General features: G+C 41.8%; 1 protein-coding gene across 2 annotated transcripts in view; it reads left to right on the plus strand.

Moving 5' to 3' along the window:
* The window catches only part of SORCS3 (sortilin related VPS10 domain containing receptor 3), a 596149-nt gene that overhangs the window by 462913 nt on the left and 113031 nt on the right, over window positions 1-20205 (plus strand). For both annotated transcript variants that reach the window (XM_086680815.1, XM_086680814.1), the window contains exon 8: window positions 18712-18801. In XM_086680815.1, coding sequence (XP_086536941.1) covers window positions 18712-18801 — 90 coding nt within the window. The remainder of the gene's footprint in view (window positions 1-18711; window positions 18802-20205) is intronic.

A 20205-nucleotide genomic window follows, 5' to 3' on the forward strand; every position in this document is an offset into this window, starting at 1 on the left:
ATAAAGACATCTTCAGGTGAATATTCTTGAAGCGCTTTCAGAATCTTAAGTGAGTTGTTTTCAACAGCCAGCGCTAATGGAAGATCCTTAAATAGCATGTTACTGGGATGTGTCTCCTGTACAGGCAATGATTTTAGTGGCTTGATGTAAAAGTTGCTGTTAGTATTTCAAATGCCTCAGTGTACAAAAACAAATGAGCAACCTGATTGTGAAGGTCATGATGCTTAGTTGATCTTTGTGCTGGGCATCGCAAAGGTCCTATCTCACGTCCTTCTGGCTCCTATTTGCTCCGCAGCTAGCTGTGCACACAGGTGGCCTGATGTCACCTTGCCTCAGCTGCACTGTGAACCTCTTGCTTTTTGTTATGGGCTGATTCCTCCCTAAATGGGATACTTATGAGAGACCCCTTAGCCATCCTGATGCAGGTACAAACCTTGAGGTGCAAAGGTGTCAAGACCCTCCTGGACAATTGGACTGATAGGAGTCAGGAGCCAGTGGATACTCACTCCTCTCTTCCTGTGTCAGGAGGGCGATACTGAGCCTCGTTCTCTAGGGGTCTTTAGAGTGTCCCCAGTGGGGTTGGGCCCCAGTTACTCATAGTAATAACCAGTTGAGTGACACTCCCTGGGATGGCTTTTTCTCCCTCCTTGTTTTCCACTCTCTAGTTCTGCCACTTCTGTTCCCTAGGATCATTTCTCAAACTCAAGCAAACAAACAGACAAAAGAGCCTCCCACAGAAAACAACAACAAGCACTACCTGCATAAAAGCCCTGGTCTCAGGCTCTACATTTCAAGGCAGATGGAACCCAACTCAAAGAAACTAAAAAAAAAAACAAAAAAAACCAAAAAAAACCCCTCAAATTTATGGAGTCCTTACTATGTATCCAGGATGTGGATAGATTGAACTATCCAAGAAAAGTAAAAAGAATCATCTTCATGGCTATATAAAATTTCTCAATCCAAATGCCCAATCCCATCCCTTCTGACTTCTCAGGCACCTGGCTTTACCCATTATCCTTCTTCCCCTATCTCTTCAATATTCCTTCCTGTTTCAGACTTACCATCAGTATTTAAATATTTTTAAATATATACTATCCTTAAATTAAAAAAAAACAAGAAAACTTTCTTTGAATCCCATGTTCCTGTCTATAAATGTCCCATCTTTCATTTGCAAGCAGATTTCTTAAGAGCTATCTATATTCATTGTCCCGTTTTTTCATTTCCTTCTCTTTAACCCACTTGAGACTGACTTGCTCCTTGTCCACTCCATTGAAATTACTTTTGCCAAGTTCATCAAAGATGTCTCTGAATTATATCTAGACAACACCTCTCTATAATTAACTTAGTTGACCCATCTGCGGCACTGGGGTCTCTTGGCTGCTGCTTCGTTCTGGAAGCACATTCACCCTTGCTTCTTTGACAATGTGTGCTTCAGCTACTCCTACTTCTCCAGTATCTAGCATCTTCTTCCTCTCCTAAACAGGTGCCTCTTCCTCTGTCTACCCTTGAAATATGGGTTGTTCTCAGAGCTTTTCATAGGTTCCTCTTCTCTGTTCACTTCCTGTGCTCTCTGAGCAATCCTGTCTCATTGATTCTTACAGCGTGGCATCAATTACCATCCAGATGCTGATGATTCCCCAGTGTCTCCTGCTGAGACAGAGAGGCTCCAGGAGGGGCTCTTTATTTACAGAATGCCCATCAATCCTTTTGGCTTGGTGTCTTTTTGCTCCTTTCAGAGCTTTGCTGTGCATGTCCCTAATAAATGGTGACGACTTGTTTATTTCCCAGGAGATCTGCTGAGGCTCTGTGAAAGTTACATACTGTTATTTACTAGGCCAGCATAGCAAGGAATGTTTTCCCTTAATCTCAGCGAATTGTTCTGTAATTTGCCCCATATTATAACACAGGTATTTGCTTTTCTAGTAGTACATGGGGATATGTCTGGCCCCAGGGTGTCGAATTGTTTCCATTTTGTGTATCACCTTTGAGTAATTACTAATAGCTGCATAGAAGGCTGTGTTGTCGTGCTTCAGTAGGAAAGACTGTTGCCGTTAATTAGTAGTGTCTCCATGGGCATGAGAAGGAAGAGTCGTGGCGTGGCGTGTATGCTGTGCAGTGTATTTTATAGGAAAGGTGGCACTCATGGTGTTTAATTATCCGGGAGCCTCATATGATTAGGTGCAGCCTGTGAATGCTGGCCTGGAAAGTGGATATGTTGTCCAGGGGACCACAAGTGTTTCTGTAATTCAGCCCAAAAGAATGAGATCGGCCACACACCTCTCAGTCTCCTCCACTATTGGAAAATCTGTAATTTCCTGTTTCCAAAGCAGTGATGCTTCAGAATGCGGTTTCCACCTCGCCACACCACCAGTTATTACCCACCAGTCAGCAAAGTGAAACTGTTGTCACAGTTTATTTGTTGTGTCTCATGTTTATTTCATGCCAAATGCATGTCTGCTATGTGTGCATTTTCTTTTCTTTAATTCTACTTTAATCTTCCCAGGATCTTGGTGTGATGGATATTATTCTCTTTAGTTTTTAAGGGTGGAAACTGAATTTCAGAGAGGGTTAGAGAGTCCCCCTTTGTCCTATAGCTCAGTAGATGGCAGGGTCAGGATATGACATCAGAGCTGTCTGGCTTCATAAGGGATAACAAAAGAGGACAGTGATCTATTTCTCATTTCATTTTCCCAATCGGAAGATGTTTGCATTAGCACCGAATAGCTGGTGTTCCCAGAACTTTTCCGGATGACTGTACAGGTAAAAAAGAGGCAGCTGTTGTCCCATTCTTGGTGGACACAAGGGGCAGGAAAGCCTTACTCCCTCCTTGTTCAGTGGACTGTTTGTCAGGATCTGTTTCTATTTTGTTTCAGATCAGAAACTTTCTGCACCATTAACCAAAGAAGGGCTTAATGGGATTCAGTACAATGTAATCATGCCCGCACCTCTGAGAGTCGTCCCTCACATGCACTTAGAGGATTATTCAAACACTCGTCACTAGGGTGCAGAGGAGGGGGAGTGGCAGCATGGTTAATCATAGTTACCATCCCCAGCTCCACTTTCTCCAGCCTTCCCCACTTACCATGTACCTCTTGCCATGGATTATCCAGTTTCCATTGTGTGTTTCTGGGCACAGCTTCTCTTGAGTTCCATTCTGGGGTACAGAGGAGCTACTGAGTCATGACCCAGCTGGGTCTCCCCATTGTCCTTCCCTTTCTAAGTCCCAGCAATTTCCCAATACCCCCTCTTCTAAAGCACAGCTCCCAGGAGGATCTCTTTTCTGGGGCCTTCTCCTATTAAAGATAATTGTATTGTAAAAACAACAGTGCCGATAATGAAGACAGTTGGGCTGTGGACTGAGAAGCAGACTATTAAACTCAGTCCTCTCCCCATTACCATTATAACGAGGATACATATCTATTTATTTCAGAGTTTCAGCTTTTACAATTTTTAATAGCTCTGCCTTTAACTCCATAGCTAGCTAATGGGGTAAACAAATGCTTTGGATTTCTGCAAGCAACTTTTAAGGATCTGATTCCAAAAGCCCTCATGGTCAGTCAGAACAAGGTCTTTTTGGAGTTTAAAAGTGGCGGAGCCATTGGCTGATCATAGCTTAATTTGATTGAGCACCTACTATGTACCCAGGGCTGTGAGAGGTTCTGTCTGAGACAGAAGTGTTGATCATTCATTCATTCATTCATTCAACAACCATTTGTTAAGCACTTGATATGTTCCTGTTATTCTCAACGAAGGGAATATATTGGTAAACAAGACTGACAATGTTGTCCTCGTTCTGTTTCAGACTAGGTGCGGTGGTGGGACTACAAGGCCTGACACTCTCTCTAAGCAATGTTCAAAAGCTCTTGAGAAAGTGCTAGGCAATTTCTCAGAATGAGGGAGATCCACGAGGCATGATATGATCAGAGATACTTTCCTGGAGAAGGCAAGGCTCAGGCTAGGTTTCCAAGCAGAGAATTGACTTGAGGAGTCTAATTTTCAGAACAGCAAATGCTCTAAGGAAGAGACCCTTCCATGGCAGGAAGCAGTTTGCCACCAGATGGGGGTGCAGGTTGGTGGGGGATGTGGGGGTGGGCAGTACAGCATTGCTAGATGTAAGTCTGTTCTCATCATTAACTCACTCAGTGACATTGGGCCACCACCTTCCTCCCTAGAGCTCAGTTTCCTTGTCACAAAAAGAAAGAATTGCGTCCAAGAAGAGCTCTTAACCTTTTGTTGTTGTGGTTCTTAACAGTGGGAACTGCTTTTCATACAACCTTTCCAAGGAATTCCAAGATGCGAAACAGATACAAGGGAATGATCTAGTTTAAAGAGGGTCAGGGGGCTATAGGAGCTCTCCTACCCACTCAGCCTCTTCTTCATCCATTTTGGACACTCCCAAGGCATCACTGTAGGATTCCCAAACTCCATAGAATCCAGTTGGGAAGGCAGTGGAGTATATGATTCCAGAGTTCCCTTCTAATGCTGCAGTTCCAGAAGTCTGCTCACTCTACAGGATGCTTCATTTAGTTAAACATGGGCTGGTGACTGTTATTCAGGAGTATTTCCCAAGTTATTTCTTCAGTGTTGGAATCAAAACAAAAAATATTTAGGTTGCAGCCCGTCCCTTAACAGAGTTGCTGAACTATCCTTTCCTCCTTTCCTTTCACATACATCTACTGAGGGCACAAGGTAGAAGCGGTACAATAGGTCAAAAATTAAAAAGCAAACAAGTAAAATTCCTGCCATAAGAGGGTTTGTAGTCTAGTGAGAGAGATAATACCTATGCAAAACAGTGAAGAAGAAAAATAATTACATGCTGTGATAAATTGATGAAATAAACATAATTGCAAGAGCCAATCATAGAAAAGACACTTCATTAATTCATCTATTCTCTCAGTCCCTCAATAAATATCTCTGGAGTTACTACAGTCCACAAAGCATGGGACCCCACTTTGGAGATTTTGTAGCGAAGGAGACAAACCCAGCCCTCTTCTCCTGGGAGTTTATGATTTACATGGATTCTCATCTCTGATAGTTATTGGGAGGCAAAAATAAGAGCATAAATTAGAAGAAAACTATGTGCATACATGCCTGTGTGTGTGTGTGTGTGTGTGTGTGTGTGTGTGTTTGTGTGTGTGTGTGTGTGTGTGTGTAAAATATCTCCAGATTTTGCTTTTGAGATTGGGACATATGAAGTGATTTCATGACAGGTGCATCCACATGCACTCTTCCCTCCCCCTTTCTAAACTGGGAGTCAGAAGGTCTGAACAGAAATCAATCCCAGCAATTTATTTTTAACTTCTTTCTCCTTAGCCAGGATTGATTTTTGTCTTTGTGATCAATGGCACAGAGAATAGCTCCATGGCCTGAGCAGCTGTTCAAGCGCTTGGTCTGGTCGGCCCCACATCTATCGAACAGAACATTAGAAGCCGATTATGAACGTAATAGAATGAAGATGTTTGAAGGATGGGCCTGATTACCCCTGCCTTCCTGGTGAGAGATGCCTGCAGGCAGGGGGCTGCGTTTGCAGGAGCCCAGGAGAACCATAGGGCAGGGGAGACAGGGACACACGCTGCCTGTCCCCAGTGGGCAGAAGCCAGAGACAGGAAGCCTGCAAGGACAGGGAGGCGCTGGAGATTCACTTCTCCTCTACAGCCTGACTCCCTCCCTCCTTTCCTTTTTAGCTCTCTCTTTTTCTTCCTCCAACTATTTCATCTTTACTACACCAACTGCTATTAGATTTGGAACTGCAAGTGAAACATCTGTTGTGAACTAGAAAAAAGAAAAAAAAAAAAAAAAAAGAAATTGATTGGCTTTTCCCTCTCCGGGCTCTTGGGCTTTAAAATGGTCTGTCTTTAATCTCCATTCTCTCCTTCCTTGTTTTTCTCTAATCCAGCGTGTGTGTGATGGGACCATGAATTTAGCCACTTCCCCTCTCCCTGGAGCCTTGCAACCTCTAGAGGCCAGGCAGAATCGCTTCCACCTCCTCCTCTGAAAAATGTTTTGGGAAGGGAGGCACACCTTGTTGTAATGCGCAGTGGTGATTCCACCACCCTACCGAACCCAATTAGAGTGGAGAATCTGCTTGCCGTACCCCAGGCCTTCTGTCCGATTCTCTGGAATAAATGCCTGCGGTTTAACTGCCTGCCCCAGGTGGCGATTGCTTCCAGATTGCAGGATGGAGAAATAATCAAAGTGCTGTTAATACAATTGTGTTTATTATTTCGTTCTGCTGTGTAATTGCTTCTTAGGTATTCTGTGTGTGCGTGGGAGGGAAGGCGTGGAAGTGGTGGCTTCCTTACTTCCTTTGAAATGTCTGGTATGAGTCCTTGTGGAGTTGATTGAACCTTATATGGAGACTTTCTGTATAAGAAATACTGTGATTCTCAGCATTTCCTTACTTAAGATTTGTCCTTTAACATTCTTCCGTGATTTTTACCTCCTGGCTAATTTTCTTACTGAATAATCTGTAGTTCTTGGGGAGTCAATTTCATATAATAGTAAGAGCTAACACTTATTGAGTGGCTAGTGTGAGCTAGGCACAGTATTAATGCATTTGGGCATTATGACATCCTATGAGGTAAATCCTACTCTTACCTCCATTTCTCTCAGGAGGCACAGAGAGGTGAAGTCATTTTCCTAAGACCACACAGCTAGTAAGGAGTGGAGCAGAGATTTTGACCCAGGCTGTCTGATACCAGTACACTTGTTCTGCTTTTTAAATGAGAGTCACAACCTAAATGTTCTTACATTTTGAGGCAATTGGGTCAAGAACAATGTAAGGGGCAGTAAGTAAGAGCAGAAACCTTTAACACAAAGTAGCAGCCTACAACGTGTTTGTGGGGTCATTTAATGAGCGCAAAATAAACTGGCAGCATAGAATCTTAGGATATAAGAGTTGAAGAAGATCCTTATGCCGAGGACGCCAGGACCTAGGATGTGAAGGAATGAAGAACACAGAGGTGTGACAGTTTTGAGTCCCTGCTTTGTGTCTGGCATGTGTTGGGCCTGTATGTTGTGAGTGTGCCTTACCTGTTTGAGGATGAAACTGAGGTCCAGAAGCAGCTCAGTGCTTTTCCCAAAGATCCATAATAGCCAGTAGGGCTGAGGGAGGTTTGGAATCCATGTCTAGGCTCCTGATGCAAGGCTCTTTGTTAATTTTCCCAACAAAGAACTAAACAAAGGGCTGAAAAGTTTCAGAAAAATGAATTTCTGGTAACCCCGCTATAAGTCTTGAGTATTTTCTTGAAGCAGAACTATGTTCTTGATATGAACCACCTCTGCAAAGAGAAACAAATAAATAAATAAAATCTTAATAAGATTATTGAGCAGTGTGGTGTAGACTTTTTATTGGAAATGTCAAGCAAAAATGAAGCAGAGTGTTTGTGTCAGATACTGCACAGAAAAAACACTTAATAAAACCTACACACACCCACTGTTTCTTGGCATTCCTCCAAAGCACCTCTTCTGGAACTGACCACCAGTGACCCACCTTCTTAGATTTCACCTCCTGCAACCCCTTCAGATTTGCTGTGATCTTTTTCTTCCTTCAAGATCCATCCCCACCTTATCCCCACCGTTTCTTTCCATCCCTCCCTTGATTAAATAGAACACTTCAGCTATATCCTGGTTTCTCTAGTGTTCCATCCTCAAATCTATCATCCCATTCAACAAACAGAAAACATATATGTGTGTGTGTGTGTGTGTGTGTGTGTATGTATATATGCCAAGTTCAAATCCTGTGTGTGTGTGTGTGTGTGTGTGTGTGTGTGTGTAATATATGTGAGCCAAGTTCAAATTCAGGCTCTGCCGCTTTGGAGCTGTGTGTTCCTGTGCATGTCACTTTACTTACGAGTAAAGTGGAGCTGCATAGTATATATATATATGTGTGTGTGTGTATATATATATATATGTGTATATATATATGCATATATATGTATATATATGTATATATATGCATATATATAACATATATTTTATATATATATTACATTTGTATTCACTATACACTTATGTACATATATATGTATATACTCTATATATATGTATATAGTTTATGTGCATATATATGTATATACTCTATGTATGTGTGTGTGCATGTTGTATGTGCACTGATTTGTTAGTACTTCTGTACAGAGCATGAAAACAAGTGGAGTAAATTACTGTGGTTCTGAGCTGGTGTTTCTCTCTTCTGTGGCACATAGCCTTCACCCTGCTCAGGGTACCATAGCATTATGGTGTTCTATGGCCATTTGTACATCTTCTATGCTAGGCTTGTTTTTACAGAGAAATGGTGAACTCCATGAGGTCACAGTCCTATGACTCCCATGGTACCTGATACAGCCTGGGCACAAAAGTGCTGAATAAGTTTTGATAAATGTAACATATGGTAGAATTGGGGCCAGTATCCGTAATGAGATGTGTAAACATGAGCAATGTTCGAGGAATAATGTGAGTTTGGCCAGACCTTTAATTAGTATGTGGAGTCAGCAGTAGGTGGGGAAGAACATCTTGTAATCTGCTTCTCTATTTCCCACAGGGAAGCACACTCTCTTATCGCCTCTGGTTTTCCATGTTGTGGTGTTGCCAAACACTCAAAGGATTATTTAATGTAAAATCACGACCCACTTGTAAAAACCCATGCAATTATCTCCACTTTGTGTTTTTCTGATCTTGACTCAGCAGACACAGTCTGAAGCAGCCTGGCAATGTGAAAAAGGCCTGGGGTTTAAAGTCAGAAGTTCTGTGGTTGGCTTTGAGACTCACCATTTAGTAACAAGGTGACCCCTTAATTAAGTAAGTTAAGTAAGACCCCTTAATTCTAAAATGGGAATATACTGAGACCTTCCTCAAAGGGTTGTGCTCTGACCAAATGAGGTTCAGTCAAATAATAAAACTAATGCATAGAAGAGCATACCCTACAAATATTAATTGTTATGGCATGGATGCTAAGTACTGAGAGAGGCTGTATAGTATCTTCTCTGTGTGGTCATTGTGCATGAGAGCACGCAGTGCATCCAAAGTGTGAGCACAGAGCTTGACTCTCCAGTGGTGGTGCTTCTGCTGGAGGACGAGAGCAGCACGACATGCGGAGTGCAATGGTGAGGCTCCAAGTAGCAGGTGGCATTTCACAAATATTCATGGCTCTCTTGGGGAGGTGGCAGTGTTTCTTGAGAAAAAGCTTGACAGATGGCTTAAATCTGTCCACTGCTGTCCCAAACTTCACTCATGAGGCACACAAATCCCATGTTGGCGAAGTTTTGCCGTCATATCTAGCAGCCCACACATATTTCCAAGACCGTCTGGAAATCCCACGTCCCAAAGAAGCATCCCTGCTTCTCTAGAAAATTAATGACTTTGTTTGTCATGCCCTTTTATGTTATGTAAAATATCTTGAGCATATCAATAAAATTAATCATTCTTTAAGTGGCTCTATATGCCTGCCATTCATCTTGTGTGGCTGAATACACTTCTGTTCTATATCTCTGCCCATCCATTTCTTGCTTCTCTTCTCACATTCCTTATTCCCCATTGGTTTGTGGATAGCTATAGCCTAATTGGGAAATTTCAGTGCCCCCACACAATCAATAGATTGGGTATTTGGATCATCATTTTGATTTCGGTCTTAGTCTGTTCAGACCGCTACAGCAGATATAGCATATAATAGAATCTTATGTACAGATAACAGAGTATTTCCCACAGGTCTGGATGCTGGGAAGTCCAAACTCAAGCAACCAGCAGATTTGGTGGCTAAAGAGAACCCATCTCCTAGTTCATAGACACATAGTAGAAAGGGCAAATGGAGCTTGCTGGGGTCTCTTATAAAGGCACTAATCCCATTCATGAGGGTTCCACCCTAATGACCCAATCACCTCCCAAAGACCCCACCTCCAAAGACCATCACACCTAGGATTAGGTTTCAACATAGGAATTTTAGGGGAAAACAAACATTCAGTCTATAGCAATTTCCCAGTGCAAATACTTCTAAGATCTTTGGGTTTTTAGGTACATACCACAGGTCACTTATAACATTCTCATCGTTACAGCTGTAGAACACTTTACAGTTACATGAAAGCATTTTGTTATCTCATTTACTTCTCCCTAAGAAAAGGGTAATTATTTTCTCCCTTTTTATAAAACAATAACCCTGAAACTCCAAGAGATTAGTTACCATGCCAGAATTGCCTGTGTGATACCTGGCTAAGCTGAAACTAGAAAGACAGATGTTCTATACACCAGCACCTTACACCCTTCTTCCTTCTTCTCCTTTCCCACTATTTTGTTTTTATTTTCTAAAATTCTGGAATAGTAGAAAAAAAGACAGAGGCTGGTGTTGGCCTGGGAAGATTTCAGCCAATTAATTGGCCTCATAGCATCTACCTGTGCAAAGGAAACAGGTGACGTGAGGTCTCAAGTTGAAGAGAAAACTTACATAAGGGTAGGAAGATGGTAGAAGCAAGTCTCCTTGTAATATCTGCTCTAGCCTCCTCAGTCCCATCTTTTACAAAATCATATTAAACTCACAGTCCACAAGGAACAGGACCATTCCCTAGAGATGAAGGAGCAGATGTTTTGGTAATGAGTTTTAACATGTTTCTTTAGAGGTTCCATGAGTAGTGATTTTTTTCTTTTTTAATGAAGCTCTGGGACAAAGTAGATGGACTGGGTTTTAGCTTTTAGCTGTTATTATATTGATCTTGAGCATCTTGATACTCCCAACTTTTGTTCTCCAAGACAACAATTCAAGTTCATATCTGTTCTTTTTTATTTCTACACTTACCTTTGCCTTTTTATATCCCCACCCCCTGCAAAAAAAAAAAAAAAAAAAAAAAAAAAAAAAAAAAAGAGGGAAGGCAAAGGACTTTCATCCTGAAGGGTCTTAGGGGAATTCCAAGAACTTCTTGTCCTCCCTCTAAGTCATGAAAGCCCAAACACAAAGATAAAGCTTGCAACCTTTAATGGTTCAATCTCTGGCATAGACCATGTTGGCTATGTGGTCTCCATAGGTGTCTTCTCCATAAAGTCATCCTGCCTGAGGGCAACAAGAAGAATTTCAGTCCTGTATCCCTGACCAGGTGCACGATGTGGCTAGCCCAGCACTTCCTGAAGCCTCCAGTTTGTATATATAAACTGCCACTATGGTCATGGTCAATCCCCATTAGGCCCCCATGATGTTATACTGGTGCAGGTCTCTGTACCTCTAGCTCAGCAGGGACAAGTCATATACAATGAGCATTTACTATGTGCCAGCTTTGGGGCTAAAGCTCTTTACATGGTGTTCTGTGTTTACTCCTCAAAATAACATGTTAATAGGTTGTACTGATGTCTCCATTTTCTAGACAGAAAAATTAGGAAGGTTAAATTAATTACCTGTCCAAAGTTACCAAGCCAGCAAGTGGCAGAAGCAGAATTTAAACACAGGTCTAGGATCCCAACCAAACTGGTAAAATGCTAAAAAATAAGAGGAAGAGTCCTCTTTGAAAATATGTAATCGGAAACTTATCAAGTCCAGATCCTTTACTGTATTTGACAAACAGGCTCAGAGTCAGGCATGCTGATTCCTCTTCTAGTGCTGTGTGTGGTGTAGACACAAGGTCTTTATCCCATGCTTTTCTAACTCACCACCTTTTCTCTCCCTTACTATCATTCCAAATGGGCAGTGAAGTTTCCAGGGAGTTTCTTAGTAGGGTTGGAGAAGGTGGCAATTGTTTATCAATATGTTTTGGCTGACAAGTGTGCTGGCAACCTCAGTATACATCTCCCCTCCAACACCTCCCCTACACCACACACACACACACACACACACACACACACACACACACACACACACCAAATTGAGAGAACAATATTGGCTTCAATGTCAACTATCTTACTCGAAATCTGTTCTCAGTGAGGTTATTTTGGGGCTGTTATGTTAGGGTCCTAGTAAAAGATTTTATTATGTTAGGGGCCCAATAAAATATTTTATGTGCAAATCTGTTTCAAAGGAGTTCAACCTCAGCACAGTGTATGTGTAGTAGGTAATAGACCCACTCTTTCTAGAAACAGGCAGATAAAACTGCATATTACATTAATATCACACAGCCTCCAGGACATAAAATGAGCAAACACCAGTTTGACAAACACTAAATTCAACATCAAATGGTCTAGCAGAGGAGACAACTTGCTGGTAAGATGCCGTGTTATTCCAAGTGCCATCTCACAGTTTTGATTCAGACACGTAGTGTGGTGCCTTAGCAAAACATTTTTGGAAAATGAGCTTAAGATGGCAAAGTCAACATAACCTGCCATGCAGGAGCCCTCAGGGCCATCCCGATGCTTAGAGCAACTTCCTGATGAGACTTACGGCTCTTTATCAACTCTTGTGGTCCAGCAGTCAGCATCCTGCTTCTTTGTTCTTGAAAGAGAAATGTGATCTTTGAAGGAAGTATGTAGGTGGAGAGGAAGAGAAAGGCCTAACAATGTCAAGATTTATTTCAAATAATCTGAATAGAATTAATGAGCAAAGAAATTGGAAAAGTTAATTGTGCATCCTAACAACTGTGTGGTTCACTTTTGTTTCTTTAAGGAGGAAGAAGCACTGCAGAGGCTGTGTGGGAAGTCACTAACATGTACCTGGAGAGGTGGTCACTCCTCTTGCTTAGGCTGGTTATTCACATTGCGTGGGGCCAGCAAGGTCCTCTAGTCGACAAACCTTCTAAGTGCCATTTCCTTCATTTCTTGTGCAAGCCCAGTTTGTTTCCACTGTGGCCCCTCCTATTCACAAGTTCCAGGAGCAGCACTGTTCACTCCAGTCCAACAACAGAGCAGTGATGTCTCAAGGCTGGGAAACTATTACGATCCCTCACATAAAAGGATCTGCTTTGTTGGCAGGCATCTTACCTGGGAAATTGGAAGTCAGGTGACACGGGATCCATTCCCCAACCCAGAAGTTTGGAAACCTGACACAGCCTGAAGGACCAGCATGGGCTTGGCAGTCAGATAAATTTGAGTTCAAATTCCAGCTTCACCATTTACTTGCTGTGTGTCTTTGAGTATGTTGCATAACTTCTGCACCTGTCAATTTCTCACCTGAACATAAGAGAGAAGGCCAGTATGTACATAGGGACAGTGCTTGGCATGTAGTAAAGACTCAGAGAATGTTATGCTATGAATATTTATGCCTTGTAGGGTACTAATAGTTTCACTAACAATAATAATAGTAGTAATTAATAGTGTGGATATTAAATAATATCATGAATGTAAAGCATCCAACATAGTAAACACTCAAAAATGTTCATTTTTGCTTCTCTTTTTAGATTACCATGCCCATTTATGAGTTCTAGAGATATTACAAGTTTTCTTCTATCTATGGCAGAAACAGGCTCAACATACTCAAGGCCCTTTGGTTCCTTTTTCTTTTTTTTTTTTTTTTTTTTTTTTTTTTTTTGGCAGATTTCTTCCTCTCCTCCAGGGCAAGCCATCATCTAAAGGCAAGGAGAAATGAAAAAAAATAATAAAGGATATGTCAGGTTAGACTTGGTTACAGCAAGAATGGGAATAAGTCAGAAGAGATAGATGTATTTAATGGCCAGTGCATTTGTCCAAAGGAATCATTTTCACTGGCCAGGAGCCCAATTAAACCTGTAAAATGGAAATCCAGAAAATCAGATTAACGAGCCAGTCATTAGTGAGGAAAAGACCCAGCTAATTCAGTGTTTAGCATGACGGATGGGCCCAGAGCAAATAATTGGATGACATTCATCATATGTAAAATAAAAGGTGTCACTGAAAAGGAAAGTTGTAATAATCTCTGGGATTTACAATGCCAGCATATTTGCTTGTAAGGAAGAGAAAAGTTCATCAAAATAGATTAATAGTCGCTAAACTTTATTCTTTTCTTGTGTGGTTGCCAGAGAGCTGTGCAAATAGTATTGGAGAGGCAGCAAGTGCATCAGCTTGTATCATCCCAACATTGTGAGGATTTTGCTCCCAAGGAGGAGTGCTAGAGATAAGTTCCTGCAACCATCTAGAAGCTGGGTGGGAATGGACAGTTCTCTACATGCATGGTTTAGTCACTAAATAATGGAGGAAATCAAACTCAAAGCATCTCTGGTTGAGCTGCTTAATCCCCACAATTTGTTATTCCGTTAGTCAATAGGTATTGAGCCCTGCTCTGTGCCTGACATTGTGGGGATACACTTATTCATAATTAAGGGCTCGGGCATAGGCTGGAGTCATAGATTGTAACAATCTTGTCCTGACCTGTGGAGGCTCTATACATTATATAGTATGTAATTAGACTCAAATGAGGGATGGTGTTTCAACTGCTTATTGTACCATTTTCTATGTAATAAGGTTTCATTTCATGGTAGTAATTATCAATCTTGTTTTTATTACCTCACCCCTTCTCTTCTATGAAGACATCATTTTTAACATACATCATCAATGTCATCACAGATTTTCTGGGAATATGAAGAATAATAAACATATATACATGTGCCAATTACAGAGATTTTTATATGTTTCTTAAAAAATGAAAATATGTTTCCTTGGAGTCAGGAAAATGTATTGTTATAGGGAGGTGAGATGAATGGAGACCCTTCTCAATCACAGGAGGAGGAGAACAGGTTTAGAGCCAAACTTTGCTAGGTTCCAATTTGTCTTATCTTGGGCAAGTCAGTCAGTACCTTATAGTCTCTGAAAGGTTGTCATGAGAATTGAATTAGATAATTTATATAATGGCTACATGCAGTTCTGGAACATGGTAGATGAACTCAATCAATGACCGTTGTATCATTACTCTTATTATCACATATTCACTAATCATTTGCCACAAGACCAGCACTGCCTAGGAATCAGGGAGGTTGCAACTGTATAATAAGACATGGAGGGAAGATTATAGGAATATGTGTACCATAAGAAAAAAAATGTTGAAAGGGCTGTAGAAATAGGAAGAATAGGGTTGAAAAGTTGAGAGGAGAGAAATTGTAATGAACTGGTGGCATCCAAAATCCTTCCATGATCTCATAGGTGGTACAGTGACGTGAAACCATCAGTCGGCTCTCAGTAGGTACAGAGAAGGATATCACCAGGACAAAAGCATAACTGCGGGAGTCGTCTTGGTATCACTGGAAGATTTTCTGATGTCCTTGGAAGTGGGAGAACCTCTGGGCTCCTGGGGCTTTATCAGCCCCTTAGTAGTTTGGATCATCCCACTGTGTATCTGAAGTGTAATCTCCATCTTTGATTACTCGAGCACAGTGTCTCCCAGGTTGTATGTGTGAGCTTGTGAGAGAGAGAATCTGTACTTGTGCAGGGCTGTATCAGGAATGGCTAGACTGAGTTCCCGAGTTGGTGGGGTTGATCACCCTAACGAGGGGACCACTCTGTTCTCCTTTGGCTCTTGGTGATTTGGAAACCACAAGGGACCCATTGCAGTTCTATGGTGCTTATCAGAGGCTTGGCAATGCTCTCATCTTGTTCCCTCGGGAGCCCACTGGGTCTTTTTAGGAGAAACTTCTTTTCATTGCTGAGCTCTGGCTGGCATTCACTGACAGGACTAGCCTACTCTGATGCCAGTTTCCTTCCCCAAGGCAAGTTTGGTGATGTTCAGGGTGTCCCAGAGAGAATTGTTTTTTAAGCATATGATAAGTGACCAGAACATGTATTTTGTGGTTTAGAAACTTCATCGTTGTGTATCAAGTCTCCTTTGGGGTTATGGAAGACTTGTAGAACTAGATAGTGGTTATATAACATTGCAAATGTGCTAAATGCTACTGAATTGTACACTTTATTTTTTATTTTTTTAATTTGAGAAAGAGAGAGAACACAAGCTGGGGAGAGGGGCAGAGGGAGAGAGGAAGAATCTTAAGCAGGCTCCATGTGTAGTGTGGAGCCAGACTTAGGGCTCAATCCCATGACCCTGAGATTATGAACTGAGCCAAAATCAAGAGTCGGATGCTTGACCGAGCCACCCAGGTGCCCCAAGAATTGTACACTTTAAAATGACTAATTTCATGTAACAGGAATTTCCCCTAAAATAAAACTTTATCATCATTGTCAACACAAAATGAGGACAGTAGCTACATCTAAGAGGGAGACAAGGGTCTCAGGACAGGTGCAAGGCACAGAGTCACAGAGGTGTATGTCAGTTGTCATTTGAAGTTCTGGATCTGACCTGCTTAGAGTGAGTCCCCTAAACCAGCAGCATTTGCATCATCTGGAAACTCATTAGAAAAGACAATTCTTGGACCTTACCCCAGGCTGATGAACTCAAAGACTCTATAGGTGGGACCCAGGAGTCTGAGTTTTAAGCAGCTTTCTAGGTGATTCTGATGCAGCTAAAGTTCAAACACTACTATTCCAATTCTGGGGTTGACAGGTATACATATGATGGTTTTATAATTTATAATTAAAACACGAATTCAAAAAGATAATATGCACCCCTCTGTTTACTACAGCCAAATTCTGGAAGTAGCCCAAGTGTCCATCAGTAGATGAATAAATAAGTGAGATATATATATATATATAATGTATATCTATATTTATCTAAAATATATATAATTATATATATACATATATAATGGAATATTACTCAGCCATAAAAATAATGATATCTAGCCATTTGCAACAACATGGATGGATCCACAGGATTTAATGCTAAATGAAATAAGTCAGAGAAAAATAAACAGCATATGATTTCACTCTATGTGGAATTTAAGAAACAAAACAAATGAAGAGGAAAGAAAGAGACAAACCATAAAACAGAACAAACTATAGAGAACAAACAGATATTTGCCAGAGGAGAGGTGGCTGGGCGGACAGGTAAAATAGGTGAAGGGGAGGGGCGCCTGGGTGGCTCACTGTGTTAAGCATCCAACTCCGGCTCAGGTCATGATCCCACACTCCATGAGTTCGAGCCCCGTGTCAGGCTGTGTGCTGACAGCTCGGAGCCTGGAGCCTGCTTCAGATTCTGTGTCTCCCTCTCTCTGACCCTCCCCTGTTCATGCTGTATCTTTCTCTGTCTCAAAAATAAATAAACATTAAAAAAATTAAAAAAAAAATAGGTGAAGGGGATTAAGAGGACACTTATAATGAACACTGAGGAATATATAGAATTGGTGAATCACTATATTGTACACCTGGAATTAACATAACACCTCATTTTAACTGGACTGGAATTTAAAACATAAATAAATGAAATGAAACGCACAAATAGGATCAAGCAAGGACTAGTGGTGACTGTGTGTTTAGTACCAAAGATTATATTTTAATCTGTTCTATGCAGTTGAGATTTAAAAAGGAAAAGACTACTCAACAACTCATTGATCTTAATATGTGAACACCCCATCTCTAAGCCAGTGCAGCACAATATAGACTGAGAACGGATGTCTTTATCAACAAACAAAAACCCAAATTAAACAACAACAACAAAACCCCAAAGTCCTGGAATACAAAACATGAATGGCTCTAATGAGGAAATAGAGATGTAGGGATAGCATTGAACAGTGGGGACAAAATCAGTCTCTCCTCTTGATTCACAGCCTGTCTTTGCACCGAGTTTTTTACAAGGTTCTGCCTCCCCACAGACTCTAACATTTGCTCCACCTGGCAGCTTGCACTGTCTGCTTTGTGGGCTCCCAATCTGTGCAGAGCAAGGGGGAGCTGTGGGAGATGCCCTCTCTTGGATGGGGAGCGATGGGCGGCTTTCAATAGGGACGTGACATTTCTGCTCCCTGCACCTCCCGCTGTGGATGGGCGCCAGGTTCCGACTGGATTGGGAGGGCTGGCCCGTCTCCAGCAAGTGCTTGGTGAGAACAGAGTGGGTGCCTCCAGTAATTGCCTCCTCAGCACAGCGGCCTGGTTGCTATTGTCGTCCTGCTATTTTCTCTGAACAGTCTATGGTATCTTTTCTTGTGAATATTAATTCCCCCCAAGTTAGGACGATTGGGCTGACAGCAGCCATCTGCAGAACTGTGCCATGTTGGCAGGACTTTTCAACAAGCCCAGGCCAGACCATTTCTTGAAGTGGTTTCCAGACTCTTCTAAGAATCCATCCTTCCCAAGTGAGATGATTACAGATTTTGACTCCCCCAGCCATCAGGTAGCAGAGCTGGGACTCAAACCCAGGATTTCCCACTTTGCAATCTAGAGTTCTTCCTCTGAGCCTTGATTCCTTTAAATAACTTGCATGTGAAACGGACCAAAACATATCTGCTTAGTGCATAGATTTGTCAATAGGAAGGAAAAAAATGTGCTCAGATCAGAAGTGAAATTTCAAAGTAACAAGAGTTTTTGAGCAATAGTGATTATTTAGAATCAGAAAAAAATTCATTTCACAATCATGTCATGACTGCATTGGATTAGAAACTTGTTTTTTAAGGCAGAATAAATAGATCATGGGTACATCCCATGTCATGGCTTCTGTTTTCTAAAAATACTTATTGGGTGTGTATATATGCAGAGCACAGTGACCAAATAGAGTCCCTGCTCTCAGAGACAGTGTCAACCATTGGGAAAGTCTGTTGTAATTGCTCATTTGTGGTCTACGTGCTATGACATGGGAGCAACTCAGTGCTGTGTTGCCAGCAAGGGTTATTCTCTAAAAGGTTATCACAAACCTATTGTGGCTGTTGATGGAGAAGCTAGTACTTTCAACTTGGCCATGACCCCTGGCCCCATCTGACCCCTGGCCCCATCTGACTTCTTTGTGTTTCCCCTGTGATCCAGGTAACAACTGGTGGAAGAGCCAGCTACTACGTGTCCTATCGAAGAGAGGCCTTCGCCCAGATAAAGCTGCCCAAGTACTCACTGCCCAAGGTATGCACAACCTCTGTCCTGGGTCCTGCCAGACAAAGCAGCAGGGAGAGGCTGCCATATTGGGCTCTGGGGAGGTTTGACTTCTGCCTGGGAGACAGCTGGCATTCAGCCTGACATACCACTGCTGGGGTCTGGCCTCTGCTTATGTCCCCGAACATGGGTTCTGTATTCCCTTTTCAGTAGGTTATGCAGGCAAGAGCTTTGATTCCCTATGTCTCAAACATCCTGTATGGGACTGGAGCCATTTCCCAGGGGCCGTAAGGAAAGGAGAGCTAGTATTCAGTCTCTTCTGGGGGTTCCTCCCTCTTGCAAGGGCCTTACTGCCAAATAGAGGGACAGGCTCAGAAGGGCCTAGGCAGGAGCCCAGATATGTGGAGTGTGTGTGTGTGTGTGGGGGGGTGGGTGGGTGTGTGTATGTGTGTATACACACATACAAGTGGTGGAACTGGAAAGAAAGCTCAGGGCTTCTAGCTCAGAAGCTCCATTGCCTTTTCCCCAGTCCAGCATGGCCCCGTTTTCTGCCTCCTCCATATATATATATATATATATATATAAAATATATATATATATATTATATATATATATTATATATATAATATATATATATATGCATGCATAAAGGTACACAGGTGAGTCTTGTGGTGTTCTTGCTTCTGTCTGCATTTTAATGCTAAATATAAATGCACTGCCTGTTTTCTGCTCCCTTCTGCCACTATGAGTAGTTAAAATAGGAATAGTTTACTATAATGTTAATCTCAGATAATGGCATTTTAACTCCTCTATTGAAAAATTATAAAACTTACCCTGTGGGCTCCATCCCTTGTGAACGATGGCTTCTGGCAGAAGATGGATCTTGGAACCTAAATCTGAACATGGACAGGATGCACTTGCATCACCTACTGTAGCTGCAAAAAAGCCAAGTCTCTGGGTGGACACATATCAGATGTAAAGGGTCTGTAGGCTGGTGCTGGGAAAAAAGCTAAGTGAGTACAGAGGTGGAAGGGATTATGGAATAAGAAGGTGGGTAATTGTCTACCCGCTGGTTGTTTTATTCATGCATTTATTCATATATGCATGCTTGCATCCATTCATTCATTTGATCCTTCTTTTATTCACCCATTGAACTGTTGTTTCTCCCATTTAAGCTTTTATTCTGTGCCAGGCACGAAATTAGCTCTGTGGATAAAATAGTAAGTAAGCCGCAAATGGTCCCTACCTTCATGGAGCTTATATTCTGGGAGAGAAGAGAGACACTGAATAAGCAATTGTAGGTGTAGGGAGTGTTAGGGGGATAGAAGCTCAAACCCCATTGTGACATAATAAGTGGAGCTTACCTAAAATGGATAGTGAGGACAAGTGTCCTAAAGACAGTCATGTCTAAGCTGATTTAAGAGGGTTAAGGAG

This window comes from Puma concolor, chromosome D2, assembly GCF_028749965.1.
Source record: "Puma concolor isolate L17-30 chromosome D2, mPumCon1.1.hap2, whole genome shotgun sequence".
Classification (NCBI taxonomy): domain Eukaryota; kingdom Metazoa; phylum Chordata; class Mammalia; order Carnivora; family Felidae; genus Puma; species Puma concolor.